This window comes from Canis lupus, chromosome 4, assembly GCF_011100685.1.
Source record: "Canis lupus familiaris isolate Mischka breed German Shepherd chromosome 4, alternate assembly UU_Cfam_GSD_1.0, whole genome shotgun sequence".
In the NCBI taxonomy this organism is placed as follows: Eukaryota; Metazoa; Chordata; class Mammalia; order Carnivora; family Canidae; genus Canis; species Canis lupus.
Genome location: NC_049225.1, coordinates 6907658 through 6922941, shown reverse-complemented (window position 1 = coordinate 6922941; position 15284 = coordinate 6907658). Strand labels below are relative to the sequence as shown.

Genomic DNA, 15284 nt, shown 5'->3' with positions numbered 1-15284 from the left:
ATGTAGAATTCTTTTTCCTCTCCCACTACTAAACAATGACCTCCACACCATATGCTGATTAATCCATTCTTGATTATGACATTTAATTTTCACATAATACATTTGTATAAATAATTTGCCTCCATTTTGTGTTTTATTGATTCACTAATCCCATTCTCTAGTCTTGGATGAGTTGCATCTTTTTTTTTTCCAATTACTCAATCTTTATTATATACTTAAATCCCAAAGTACTAAGTTCCTCTTTCTTAGTCTTCTTTTTCAGATTTTTTAAAGCTATTATTAATCACTATTCTAAATGAACCTTAGAATCATTTCCCCAAGTTGTGGATATAATTCCTCCAGAACTGTTTTGAACAATATTAATCCTATAAATTTATTTGAAAGAATTGGCATTTAATAAATCTCAACCTTCCTATCCAAAATCAGGTTATGTCTATTTATCACAACTTATTCAGAACTTCATTTACATTTTAATAGACTGCTGTGGTTTCCTTGATTTCTGACAGTACTTGTAAAATCATTCCCATTATCAATTCATATATTTTGTTGCTATTATGAGTAGGATCACATTTTCATTATATTGTCTAAGTTTACTTCTGATGTGTTAGAATGCTCTTGCTTTTCTAAATTTTCTAGGGGTATTTATGCATTCTCATATTGATCAGTTGATTTTAATGAACTTTTCTGTGCATTCTAGATGTATAAAATAATGTAATCTACTTTTTTTTTCTTTTAAGACAACACTATCCAGCACTTCCAAAACAATATTCAATAATATGAATATCTTGGCTTCCTATTTTAATGGTGATTCCATGCATGTTTAATAAATATATTGGCACTTAGCACATTGAACGTTTTAAATCCATTGTGACATTTTATGTAGCGCTTCATGCTCCAAACTTAAAAAAAAAAAGAAGCCCTGGTCCCACACTATATATCCAGCAACTCTATATAGCATGGCCCCTGAAAAACCTAGATGATAACAACCAATGGTTAAAAAGAAGCTGTTTGAATTGTACAGATAAAAATGAAGAAGGTTGTTTTGTTGTTTATTTTTTGCTTCTAGGAATTGAGAAAAATAGATACAGTGGAAGTAACATATCCAATGGGTGAATATGTGAAATGGGTGAAGAGGATTGAGATTGATGAGGATGAGTGAGAATAGAAACAGAATGACCAGGCTCCTGAGGCCGGTGGATAGGAGGAATCTGTTGCATTTTGTTAATGAACTGAGTGCATAGTTCACATTGGGTATATGGGAATGTATCAGCCCCCTGATGGAGTTCTAGGTATTTCTTTTTCTAGATCAAGGTCCCTGGAAGCTCAGTCTCTAGAGACAGCCTTATAAACGTGCAGATTCCCCATCACAGGCCAAATGAATTGGAATAGGAAGAGGGGTTGGAAACCTGATCTAAGCAGGCTCCTTAGGGACTACTCATACGAAGTGAAATTTAAGGAGAGAGAGAAAGCAAGAGAGACAAAATCCGAGACAAGAAGGGAAATCTTGTACTAGGTCACAAAAGGTTTTATATACCAAACTGTAAAAACTGAATCTGGTAGTCCTGTTAAAATATTATCATCTTTAAACCAGAAGACTTTTCAGAGCAAAGAACACACATATCACATTATGTCACCTATAAGCTTATGTGCTCTGCATTATACAGAGCATTTCCAAGTGTATGAAAACTTACTAAGGCAACACCTAGCGCACTGCATGAATTATCCTAATGAAATGCTAGCAACATCTGCCAAGCAAATTTCTTGCCGGATTTCATCATTATTCGCATGTTATTTTCAATGCAATAAATCAGAAAGCATCTTCATCGTTCATGAAATCTAGGAACATTTGGGAAGAACGGTCTTTCTCAGATGTCCATGGGAAAACTTTTAGGTTAACATCAGGCCATTCCCTGGCTCTTAGAGAAACTGACCTGGGAATGTCAGCTTGACCTCGTGAGTCTCCTTGGCATCAACTTTAGAGATCAGGTTGTTAATGCCATGTTTCAGTGTCAAATGTTTTCCTCCCGTTTTAGCCGACCATACCTCAGCCCCACCGTTTCACCTCCTGCCCTGCTTGCAAACACACCCCTACTTTGAAAATTCATAAACCATGCCCTTATTCAAAGAAACCGTGCTTTGGTTCCTTTGTGGTGGCAAAAAAGCGTCGAAGTTTCAACTTTGCCTGCAGCCACGCTCAAAGGCACCGGGGGCTGAGGACGAATTTTTTTAAATGTTATCATGTTGACTGAGTCTCTCACATTGTCTTGAAATTGCAGACAGCAGTTTAACTCCCCTAAATTCAATGGAATAGACTATGCATCAGGTGTGAGCACTGTGGAGGCCAAGCCAAACAAGACCTGGGCTCCTGGCTGGAGGAGCTTGCAATCACTGAGTCATTGACTGCTTTTCTGTCAATTTGTCATTCTAAAAAAACAAGGAAAAGCATGACTTTGAGACAGCAGGCCGCTCCAAGCTCAACACTCAAAGGAATGGGAGATTATATAATCAAGGAACATGGCTTTTGAAAGTCGTAATGTTTGGCAGTTGATACCAAAGAGGCTACACCTGCTCCAAGAATGTTTGGAACCACACCACACCATTTTCCTGCTGAACTAAGAAAGGGTCTCCTTCTCTAACAGTTTTTGTATTCTGTTCTTTCCTCTTTCTTTTACTCTTTTCTTTTCCCTTCATGTGCTCCAACGAACATAGTTGCTCCCTTCTCCAACATCACTGCCAAGGGCTCCTAACAAAGGCTGTGCAAATGTCAGCCTTGAATGTGGGCAGAGTAAGCTGAGCTCAGCACGAGGGTGAGGCCATAAGGGGTGGAGAGGGCTGCCTGGAGCGCTTCCGGAACCAGCCTGGCCCAAGGTTTATTGCAGAAGCTTTTACTTGTGTACAGCTGGCCTGCTGCATGGTGCCAGCAGGGGGCGGAATTGACTGAACTTGTTTCATTTGAAGATCCAAGCAACTGTTGTCAGCTGAGGACCACAAGACTGCCTGTGACATGTACAGCAATCTGCCTTCAAAAGGCTCTAGTGGGTTCACACACCCACCAGACAGCTCAACAGTCCACGTGTCAGCTGTAGACCAAGACAAGGCACCTGTTTCTGCACTGGTGACCCTCATTCCCAGCTAGCCAGAGCCCCACTGAGGACCTGAGCTTTGCCAGCAAGTTCCACACCATGTTAAGCAAAAACCCTTCCGTACATTATATCATACAAATATCTCACCACTGAATCTTTCATCTTCTTGGGGAGAGGGTCTGCGGCCAGCTCTTCCAGGTTTTGATGTAAAAATTTAGGAAGCAATCTACAATGAATAAAGGATCTGAAAAGAAATAAACACACAGGTTTTACTTTTTAAAATATGTGCATACTGGGGTGCCTGGGTGTTTCAGTTGGTTAAATGCCTGCCTTCAGCTCAGGTCATGATCCTGGGGTCTTAGGATGGAATCCCACATTGGGCTCCCTGCTCAGTGAGGAGTCTGCTCCTCCTCTCTCTTTCTCACTCACTGTGTCTCTCAAATAAATAAATATATCTTTTTTAAAAATGCACATATTACAATGCTTAAGGTAAACTGCCTCACCTGACACCTCACACTCTCAAATGACAAAAGCAAGGCCTCTCTAATTAATTCATAATAAAGGAAAAGAGGTACATATTCAAGTCATCACAAATACACTGCTTTGGTTTTCAGATTCCCTCTTAGTTCAAGGATTCAAGTACCTGGAAAGGTACAGTCTCCTAGTTCAAGGAGTCAAGTACCTCAAGAGGTACTGGCACCCAGACAGCCATGGCTGAGCTCTCCAAGACTCTATTTTGATCAGCCCACCAGGGCTTCATCCTCACACAAAAAAAAAATGGCAGCAAAACTCAACACTTCAGCAAAATATTTGACATGAAACCCTGTGCAAATCATGTTTAGCCTTTGCTCACTTCTTGTGCCTTCCATTTTGCTACATGTGGGCAGCCTAAAATGATGGTTTCTCCAGCTTCCAAAGAGGTATAGCTATCTTAAGTCAAAATCTTCTGTTAAGTTCGGAAAAATTACATGAGATGACGGATTATCTGATTACAATCAATTGGTTGATGTTGGAAACTTTGGCGTCCCACAAAGCGCTTCCACTTCCAAAGTGCATATTTATCAATGATCTCAAAGATAAGATTAAAGGTAAGGAATGCCTGGGTGGCTCAGCAGTTGAGCGTCTGCCTCTGGCTCATGGCGTGATCCCCGGGTGCCAGGATCCAGTCCCACATCAGGCTCCCTGCATGGAGCCTGCTTCTTCTCCCTCTGCTTATGTCTCTGTCTCTGCCTCTCTCTGTGTGTCTCTCATGAATAAATAAAATCTTAAAAAAAAAAAAGATTAAAGAGGAGATAGAAAAATATATTTCAAGTGGCTGAAAGTCATTAAATACGTTTTAAATATGGGCGCGTATTTCACTTTGAACCCAGGCAGCACAGCTGTGTTGGGAACAAAAAGCAGCAGAACAAAACGCAAACCTTTCAGAGATGCCCATGGTCTCCTGTCCTCAGGGGAACGGCCCAATGGAGCTGCTCTAATGGACCCACAAAGGACCCTTGCTGAGGTGGGAGTTTGCCTACGTTCACCCAAGGGAGAGTCAAAAGCAGCCCTTGGGAGCTAGCAGTCATCTGTTCCCCACATTGTGCATTTTGCTCCAAAACTTGCTGAGAGCTGAGCCTAGATTTTCATTGGTTTCTCCCGCCCCCGACCCGTCCCGACCCGGGTCCGCGGTGAGCAGCCAGGGTCCCAGCGCGGGAGCACTGTGCTGCGACCCTCCCGCCCCCCTCCCCCCTCCCCTCCCCCCTCCCCTCCCCTCCCCTCCCCCCCTCCCCTCCCCCTCCCCCCTCCCCCCTCCCCCCCCCCCTGCTGCTCACTCACAGGAGCACGGAGGGGTCGCTGCTCTGCCGGCTCAGGTGGTAGGAAAGCGCAACCAAGAGGCCGCAGAAGGCGGAAAACAGCGCCGGGATGTGCTGCGTGCTCCAGGGTTCCTGGGGGAGGACAGCGGATACCGGGTCATTGGGGCCGGTGCAGGCCCCGGGAGGGCCCACAGCCCAGGGAGCGCGGAGGCGGCCCCGCCAGCAGACACGCGGGCACCGGGGTCACGCGCGACCACTCTGACACGGGAAGGGTCCGGGCCGCGACGGGGCAAACTAACTGCACACATTTACTTCCTCTTTTCCGAGAATATTTTTTACTTAATCTATTTTTTACTTAATCCTTTTCTGAAATTCAGTTTAGGATTTATAAGATGAAACATTAAACGTGTTGCCTCTTTTGAATTCATAGTAAAGATAATGATAAGAACGGTACTTCCTAGTGTTTATTTAATCAATGGTTAAAAGGTATAAGACACCTAAGCATGGCATAAGAGATCAACTGGGGGATGAATGAAACTCAGTACAAATTAAAGACAGTCCCTTGAAGAAAGAGAAAAAATGGCTTGAAATGGAAAGAGCCAGAGGCACTTGGGTGGCTCAGTCAGTGAAGCATCTGAGCCCCTGAGCAGCTCAGGTCATGATCTCAGGGTCCTAGGATCGAGCCCCTCACCGGGCTCCCTGTTCAGTGGGGAGTCGGCTTCTCCCTCTCCCTCTGTCCCTCCTCTGTACTTGTGCTCTCTCTCTCTTTCTCCTTCTCTCCCTCTCAAATAAATAAGATCTTAAAAAAAAGAAAAGAGCCAGACACTTCAGGTTTAACACGATAGTACCATAGACGCCAGAGATCAATCCACTGTACTCTGGGTGGAAGAGAAGAATGCAGACAATATGTGTCCCCACTGTGAGCGGTGTGGGGGGCATGGGAAGCCACTCTTATCCACCTGTACCTGGCACACCTTCCAACACACACGTGTGTCATACACACAGAAACCTGCAATACATTCAGCCCTTCAGTGTCCACGGACAGGATCTACTGGTGCCTTCCAAAAGGTAAATCTACTACAGGCCTTCAACACCTCTCAACCTTTTGATCCTTTAACTTACCAAATGTTTCATCAGGGATGGAAGAGTTGCTCATTAGACTTAAAACAAAATATACCAATAGATGAGTCAACTGTGATGGTTTCGTACTTGTGACGGCTAAGATATGCAGGAAAAACAAATGTTACGCTTAGTTGAGGGAGCAGTTTTGTTTTCACAGGCCTCATTTCCCTAGAAATTAAATGCATTTCTTTATCTCGCCCACTATGAGAATCTGGCAGCCTGAGACAGCAGCATCTGGAGGGGAAATGAAGAGAGCAGCCCTGGTGCTGGCTGGGAACCCCACAGCTAAATAGGCTGGAGATGACACTGACCGGTTCCACATATACCCTGCTCGTAAGCAGCCTCCCCCAGGGACACCTGCAAGCCACTCAGACCAACTCCAAGTGTTCCTCTAACTTCCCCAGCGCCCTGAGGGGGCCATGGCAGCCTTCCTGACATCCCTGATTCCCTGCAGATGCCTTCCCGCAATACACACAATTTGCGGGGAATACCTGTCCTCTGCTCCTCTCTGCTGCCTTTGGAGCTTCCTTCCCATGAGGGCAGCACCTCATCACAGCATGGGCTTCGAGCTGGGGAGACCTCAATCTGAACCCCGGTCCTTCCACAGATGAGCTATGTGGCCTTGGCTAAGTCACTCAACACCTTTGAATACTAGGTTACTTTCCTCCTCTTTAGACGAAGAACACAATACTACCCAAGAGTGGCTGCAAGGGTACTCTTCTGTACCCCAGGCCATTTTTTAAAGTTTTTGATACAGGAGGGTCCAGTGCAGCCCCTTCGTGGTGATTGACAGCAGGGCTCTGAGCCAGAAAGCTGGCCATCTGGAGAAATATTTCTTCTCCCTCATCCCCAGTAGGCTGATCCTCACATGTCACCATTACATCCTTCAACACCTGTCCAGTCCTCCCTCCTTGCATTGCATCTCACTAGCTAAGGCCTCCACTATCTCTCTTTCCAGTTCTACTGCTGATAGCTCCATAGCAAGAGGATCAAACACCAGTCCCCCCGGTGCTCCCCATTTTGCAGTCCCCACAATGTGTTTTCCACGTGGCAACAGAACGGTCCTTCTCACCTCAAAAGCACATCAATCGTATTAGTGCCCTTTACTCAGCATTTTCCAGTGATTCCTCATTGCCTACCAAATAAATCTACTCCACAGGAAGCAACAAAGGTCAATTGGGATCTGACCCCAGCCCAACTTTTCAGCCTCATTCCTTGCATTTAGAATATGCACAGCAACAAATCCATAAAGATACACTGCTTCCTCCCTACTGCCTTCACACACAGGGCTCCATCTGTACAAGGGCTCTTGTGCTCTGGCCCTACTCCACTCTCCTCCACCTGGTGAACTCCTATCCATGCTTCAGAACCCAGGATAAGAAGTCTCACCTGCTTGGCACAGCCTCCCCTCCTCCTAGGCAGATTGGAGCCCTTCTCTGTTCCTCAATAACACCTTTAAACACTTGTACTTGAACAAAAGATATGTCACTTCAGTTAGTTGTAGGCATGGGTAGGACTTGCTCTCTCATCTCAGAGCTGTGGACCACAGTTGTGCTTAGGACAGTCTCCAGAGGGGAAAGAGCCCTGAGTCTCTTTCCCCTGTACATGGCACAAATGTTAGCACATCAATATGTCCGTGAGTGAGTGACTACAAGGTCTCAGTTTTCACGGTTACATCAGGCCTTCCTCTATGACCTGTGTGGGAAAGAATTCCCAGCAAGAAAAGGGTGAAAAAATTAAGTAGCTTAAATCAAATGTCGTCCAGGCAGTAAAGTGCCAATGACATAATTAGACTCTCAGAGAAAAGGTTATTCTTTGATCTTAGAACTCATGTTTCCTTGAAATAGCAGCCCCAAGAGCAGAAAACTTATTCTGAAGTTTGAGAGCTTTCTTCTTTCCTAAGAGTACATTCAAGAAACATTTATTGGCTACCTGCTATATGCCAGGCACCAAGGTGCACACTTGTGAGGGGGCGGACTCAGGGACAGGGAGAGGAGGAACATTGCAGTAAGGTATGGCAAGCCACATGATGGTGAGGCAGGAGGCACTAGGCACTCGCAGAGCAGGAAGCAGAGGTACGTCAAGCAAGTGGCTTTTAATTGCACAGAAGAAATGCAGGAGCAGGTGGTCCTTCCTCTCTGGGGCCTTCTGGACAGGCCAAGCTCTCAGCTCTTTGGATGCCTGTGTGCAGATGGAGCTGCCACCCCGCTCCTCCCATATACTCCACTCCCTGCTCTGGCCTCCCACCTAAGGCTTCATATTTGGCTATTACAAAAACAAAGACAAAAAGCTTTCCAGGAAGGAAAAACCTGCAAAATTTTATTCTTTCCATTGATTCCTCTGCCCTTACCTATGCTGTGTATTTAATTCACCATTCTGTGAAGGTAGAGGCCTTCCTTTTACATGCAGCCCACAAATATGCAAATACTGGGGCGGGGGGGGGGGGGGGGGGCGGGGAATCACTCTGAGAAGGATTTAGTAACCTCGACCATGGAAATAACTGTTACTGCAGGGAACAGAGAAAATGCCAAGGGAATAAGCACTGGCCAGAGGTGATTCTAGGCTCATCACTTCCCGGAAAAAATGAGCCTGTGGAAGGTCCTTCCCTTCTCTGTAGTCAGCTTCCTCTGCTGTGAAAGGTAACAATGGCACCTTTCTTGAAGTATTGCTGTCGTGACCCAATGAGATATGAAATTCAGCCCTGCCCACTGCAAAGCAGCACAGGAGTGGAAAAGGAGTACCCGTGATGGATGGTCTTCAGACAACAAATTCAATCCGGACTAAATCTATTTAAACAATCAAGTTTACCTACTTTACCTGCCCAATACCCTTTACCTAACCTTCTCTCTTTTATTCTTGACTTAACTAAATCTCTCCAAGGCAAACAGGAAAGGTTGTTACTGAGGGACCCTTCCTCCTTACCTGCTAAGATAGCATTTGGAAGAAGCCAGTGGATGGTAAAAATATCAAGTCAGAAACAATGGAGGAGGAGGTGAGTGGTGTCCCTGTTCCTTCTACTTCCCAGCATTTGTCTCGGTCTGTGATGACAGATCTGTATAAGTGGCCATTCGATTGACATCTGACTCCTCCACTGGGCCCAGCCCATGGACAACAGGGACTCATCTACCTTACCCCAGTGTATTCTGAAGACCTTGTGCCCCTGGCCCTGAAAGGCATTTAATAAATGTGGATGGAACCAATGTACTGGGTCTGAGCAGCTGTTACTTCCTTACTATATAATGGAGACTCAAGAAGGGGAATGGCATGGATCTTTTTACATATCTATAAGTACACAGGATGTCCATCTTGTGCAGTGCACAGCATCGGCTCAAGCATAAGACACTTCCATCCTAACTCTGCTGTTTTTTCTAAGACACTGGGCAAGCCACAAAGCCTCAGTTGCCCTATCTAAGAGAATTTCATAGTGCACACTCCTTGGGTTGTTATAAATATTGTATATAATACTATATGTCAAGTACTTAGAGTAGCCAGTATATGAAATGCTCAATAAATGTCTGCTGTTACTATAATCTTTACTAAAATACCAACTCAGTCCAATTGGGCTTCTGTAACAAAATATCATAGACTCATAAAGAGCAGAAATGTATTGCTCAGGGTTCTGGAGGCTGGGAAATCCCAGATCAAGGTTCCAGCATATGTGGTGTCTGGCTAAAACCTACTTTCCCTCCAGATCTGGTTCCTTATTGCTGTGTCCTTACACAGTGAAAGGAGTAAGGGAGTTTTTCAGTCTTTTTTTATAAAAGCATTAGTCCCATTCATGAGGACCCCCCAACTCCTAACGCCATCACCCTGAATGCCAATATTTCAACATATGAATCTGTGGGGAACACAGACATTTAGACCATGGCAGATATATAAGAGGTCTAAGAACGGCAGCAAAATCACATTTCCTGAAAACATTTAAGATTGACCTTTAGTCCTTCTCCATGAAAAACAGTGATTTTTGTAGATCCCTTTTATCCTTCTGTTGTTATAGCCCAGACAGAAAGTAGGGAAAGGGGAACTCTTCTCCGAGATAGGAATGGGACCTTACCCAGACATGGTGTTAGTATCCCAAGCTGCACTGTCTGAATGCACAGGTGCCTCTCATTTATTATTTTAAGTCATCCCATTCCATCTGGTGGCAAACATCTGTACTCACTCCTCCATACATGTGATCTCTTTTAAGCATAACTAATGGCTTCAGGCTAAACTGTCAGACCTGAACAAACGGCAGTGTGGCCACAAGACACAAGTAATGAATAGTTCTTTCAACAGTATAAAGTAGAGAGATGCCAGAAGGCCTATGCATTTTGCCCAGAGTAAGGGTAGGATGAAGGATGACAAGGGGTCCATATTCCAAGCACAACTTTGAGTGTTTTCCAGCCCAATCTCAGATCTTCATACAATCAAGTCTTGGAACCTGGGCTGACCTGAACTTTGGCAGATTGTAAAAAGGCAGACCACCTGGATCTTCCTCAGCTCTCTACTGGGAACAGCCTCAACTCCAAGTTCTTAACCTTGTTCATATTTTCAAAAGACACAGATATAAATATAGATAGATTCTTCTCTCACTCTTACTCTCACTCTCACTGTATATATATATAGAGCTACTTGGCTACTTGGATATCAAAATGAGTTCTTTCATATGCAGGGTGTCAAAATTTGCAAAACTATGCTATCTTCAAGAAAAATTATTTTAGCTTCAGAAGAGATCTCATAGCTGAGCAAGACACACCCGTTCAAATTATTGATCAAGTAAGAAGATAGAAAGAAGGGAAAAGACTTACCCAAGGTCTGAAGACCATGATGAAGCCCCTAGCTTAGTGCTGTGTATACTCCACTACCCTAAATGTTTATATAGCTAATTGGACAAAATATGAGCATATCTCACCACCTTCCATAAAAAATGTTAGTACTTTTTGTATGATCATTTGATTAACAGTTCCTGGCTTCATAGGCTGTTTTTATTCATTCCCCCGTTTGACGGTGCTGGACTTCTACTGAGGTAACTGCATGTTCAAGGGCTTGCTGTGACACACAGCAGAGCCAGAGCCCAAAAAAGTAATCTGGGGGAGGAGCTCAGGGTCACCCTCTGGAGGACCAAAAAAGGAGCTGGGATGCAAAAGGAGAAAAGGAATGAATGTGGGGAGTGTGCTCCAAGTCATGAAGAGGCATGACATTTCCAGGGAACTGGTTATGTTGCAGTATGGGTATCGCTCGGTGTCATTCTAAAGGTACAGCTCCTAAAACACAGATGAAGATTATAGAAATAGATAAAAGAATGGGAAGTAGTTAAGCTTGGAGGAGATACATGGTAGGGAAATGACCTTTAGGGTTTATCATCCCATAATTCTCCATGCTGGGAAGAGAGGCAGCTGGGTGCCATCGACTGATGATCAAACAAGAGGGAATATGCTTTGGCATCAGCGGTGGAACTTGAATGTGATGTAAGGACTTCCTGACACTGATGAATATATCAAGTTACAATAAGGGAGATACTAGCATTTCCTTTTTATGCATTAGTTTAAAGCACAGATATTTTCCTTGGAGACCAAAGACTGAAGCATGCCAGGAAGGAAAAAAAAAAGGAAGGAAAGAAGGACGGAAGGAAGGGAGGGCAGCTTACTGAAAGCTTTCCTCATGCTTTTCTTGCATAGAACAGATTACTGCCTAACAGCTCCATTATCTACCATCCATACACATGCATGTGAAGTGCATACACAACTAATAAACAAATTGAGTATAACTAAAAAAAAAAAAAAAAAAAAGAAGAAGAAGAAGAAGAAACTATCCAGAATTATTTTATAGAATTAAGATGGAGAGAGCAACAAGATAAACTGCCTTGGTCCCATTTTTTTTTTTATTCCTTTCTCCTTAATCTTCTGATTGCTGTCCAGGCTGCCCCCTTGCTAATCACGACCCTCCTGCTCCTCCCTCCAGGGCCTGTGCTTCTCCCCCTACCCAGTCTCTCAGGCAGCACTGCACTGCCCTGCCCTGTAGAAGACCATTGGTGAGATGGGCAACAGCTTTCCACTGCATTGGGAGCAATCCCAGCCACATTTCTAGAAGGAGTTGAGCTCTTTTTATTTTAATCTTTATTTGGGGGATAAAGAAGGTAATATTGATATTTGAGGAAGAAGAGAACTTTTGAAAGAAAGAGGACCTTTGAAAGGAAACAAAGAAATGCACTGTGTATTTTATCTTAGGATAGTTCAGTTTCATTTCCACAAAGAGAAGCAGAATGGAAGAGGTGAAGTACTAACTCACATTACTAATGGATTTTTGTAAGTAAACTTCTCTATTTTAAACATATATGTATTAGTCTTGAATTTAATATATGTTATTTATACACACAGACACAATCACACATATGTACATGTACACTCTATATACATATGCAGGTATATATATAAAGATTTATATATAAAGATATATAAATAAAATACAAATATATATATGTGTGTGTGTGTGTGAAGATTTTAGAGGGAGATAAGGTTTTAAACAATCTATCACTCACCGATAATGAAGTATATACCATGTGACAGTTTGCTTCAAAATTAACATCCCTAATTGCTTGGAGATATGTCTCAAGGGCACCTGACTTGGGAATGATATGGATAGATGAGTGCTAGCTTCATAAAACTCCCACAGGTTTTGAAATATTTTTATAAGGTAGAAATAAAACTGTCTAATCGTCCTACAATTCTGTGGTGGATTTCCCATGCATTTGGGAATTCTTTTGATGAAATGCATAGGGAAGTTCAGCTTCTCTCTGAAGAGAGTCTTAGTGTCAGCCTTTTTTTTTTCTCGGGAATGTTAGACATCTCTACGATGGAATTTGCAGAGAAGATTGAGTGTTTGATTATGAAATGAATGCAAACAGACCAAATTCTCACTTGGCTAAGTCCTTCATATCAGGTCACATGCTTTCTTTTTTAAGGAAAAATGAATGGATTTTCTTAGCCCCCCATTAAACATGGGGCAGTCCCAAGATCCAGGCTTTCATACATCCTAAAATAAGAATTAGATCATATCACTTTGACTCTGATATAAGTCCTGTTTCTACGTCAGCTTTTGATGAGAATCTTGTTTTGAAGTAGAAGGAACTCTGTGCACCTACTGTTCCAGAAATTCAGGAAGATAAGCTATGTCTCCTAGTCCTTGTACTGTGTGCTCTGTTCATCCTCCCCACATGGTTCACAAGGCACCATGACACCAGCACTTGGGAGCATGCATGCACAGGGCACACTCTGGGCTCCCCCAACACCCAGAGCCAGAAGAAGCCAGGAGAGCCTCCGCTGTTGGCTTGGAAGAAGTGAATAGCCATGTTGTGAACAGCTTCTGGAGAGGGCCACATGTCAACAACCTGACATGTGTTGATGTCCCTCTCAGATCTTGAACACTCTCTGCCTCCTCCAGAGTCCCCCACTGAGTCTAATTCATAGTCGGTAATCACTTTGCATTCAATAAATAAATGAACAATCCTATTAAAATATGACAAATCAGACTTCATGGTTTACTAAGAGTTTTCTTGTTTCATTCTTTTTCATTTTGCTGAAAGACATCACATATTTCTGATTCAAGAAAATATTATAGTTTTAGGAATAGGCATTAAGGAAAAATGAGATCATGAGCTAGCAAGACAGATGCATAGGTGTCATTCATCTAAACTTGCCCATATGAACATAGATAAATATAGATAAATACACATCAGCACATACACACAAATATGTATACTTTTTGAAAAATATCAACATTTACTTTCCTTCTACAGCTTTCTTCTCCGTTACCTGTACTTATTCATTCCAAACATTTGTAGAATTCTTTTATGTAAGAGTGACTTTGCATAGGATATAAAAAGAAGCATATGTAAACCATAGTCTGTGATTTTGAGGAGCTCATGGTCAAGCTAGGAATGCTTAAATGTACACACAAACAGCAAAAACCACAGTAATGGCCCCTATGACTTGACTGGACACTTTACATGTATTATCACATTTAGTTTTTAGTGTACCATATTTAAACAGGAGGAAACAGAGGCTTATATTTTACTAGCTGTTATGGTATCTGTATTTTCCACATAGAACTGATTACATACAGGAGCAATGCATATTGAGTGAACACTAAAAGGACAATACTGTCCACAGGCTTTTGGAAGAGAGAAAAATATACTCCTTCTGACATGGCTGGTCCAAGCACAGGCTTCCATGCCTACTGGGATCACCACAGCTCACACTCCAGGCCTCGCATTTTCTGTTCCACGCATTTGCCCCTCTCTCTATCACTCCAAATTAGACAGTCACTGAATCCTACTAATATTGATTTCACTACATTTCCTGGATTTTACCATTTCATACTCTGTGCCTACTACCAAAACCTGAGTTAAGATTTTCACTCAACAATTGATTTCCATTTTGAACAACTGAACTATCATTATTCTTTCTGTTTTCCCCAAATCAGCGTCAATTGCCACTGTCAACATCAACCAAGCCAAGTTTGAAGGTCATGACAATCCAGTGTTAATTGGGCTTGCAGACCAATTATGCCTTTTTAACTCCCTAGGAAAGGGAGTGTAATAGAAAGCACTAGCTGCCTACCTAATATACATTTATTTCTCCTTTCTTCCCCACCAGTAATAACCTCTTTACCAGTTGTTCAGACAGCTAAAAGACTGGTAATTCTCATTCCCTTGCAGCTAGAAGTGACATGATTCTAACCAAAAAACAATCTGAAGTCCAGTCTAATAAAAGCAAAATAAAACTTAGATTTCATTTTCAAACTTCTTACTATTAACATTATTGTCATTATGCTCATGACCATCATAACCATCCACTAGTTCTGCTAACAATAGCTAGCATCTGTATTAGTTTCCTATTGCAGCATAACAAATGACCACAAACCTAGTGGCTTCAACAACACAAATGTATGACCTCCTGGTCTCCAGGGCTTAAGAGTCTGCACACAGCATGCCTGGATCCTTTGTTCAGGATCTCCCAAGGCTGAAATCACAGTGTTGGCGAGGCTGCATGTGATGCAACCTTACCTCAGACTTGGGGTCTTCTTCCAAGCTCACTAGTGGGTGGCAGTTCCTAGCAGCTATATGATTAATGTCCTCATTCTTGCTGGCTATCTGCTGGAGGCCGCTTTAGCTCAGAGAGGCCATTCTCAGGTTGTTAACATGTGGCCCTCTCAGAAGCTGTTCACAACATGGCTATTCACTTCTGCCAAGTCAACAGGGGAGGCTCTCCTGGCTTCTTCTGGCTCTGACCTCCAGATCTTC

At 43.0% G+C, this 15284-nt stretch overlaps 1 protein-coding gene across 2 annotated transcripts in view; it reads right to left on the bottom strand.

Moving 5' to 3' along the window:
* The window catches only part of PCNX2 (pecanex 2), a 289788-nt gene that overhangs the window by 155163 nt on the left and 119341 nt on the right, over positions 1–15284 (bottom strand). For both annotated transcript variants that reach the window (XM_038533888.1, XM_038533889.1), the window contains 2 exons: positions 4902–5011; positions 3231–3327 (listed from right to left, as the gene is read on the bottom strand). In XM_038533888.1, coding sequence (XP_038389816.1) covers positions 3231–3327; positions 4902–5011 — 207 coding nt within the window. The remainder of the gene's footprint in view (positions 1–3230; positions 3328–4901; positions 5012–15284) is intronic.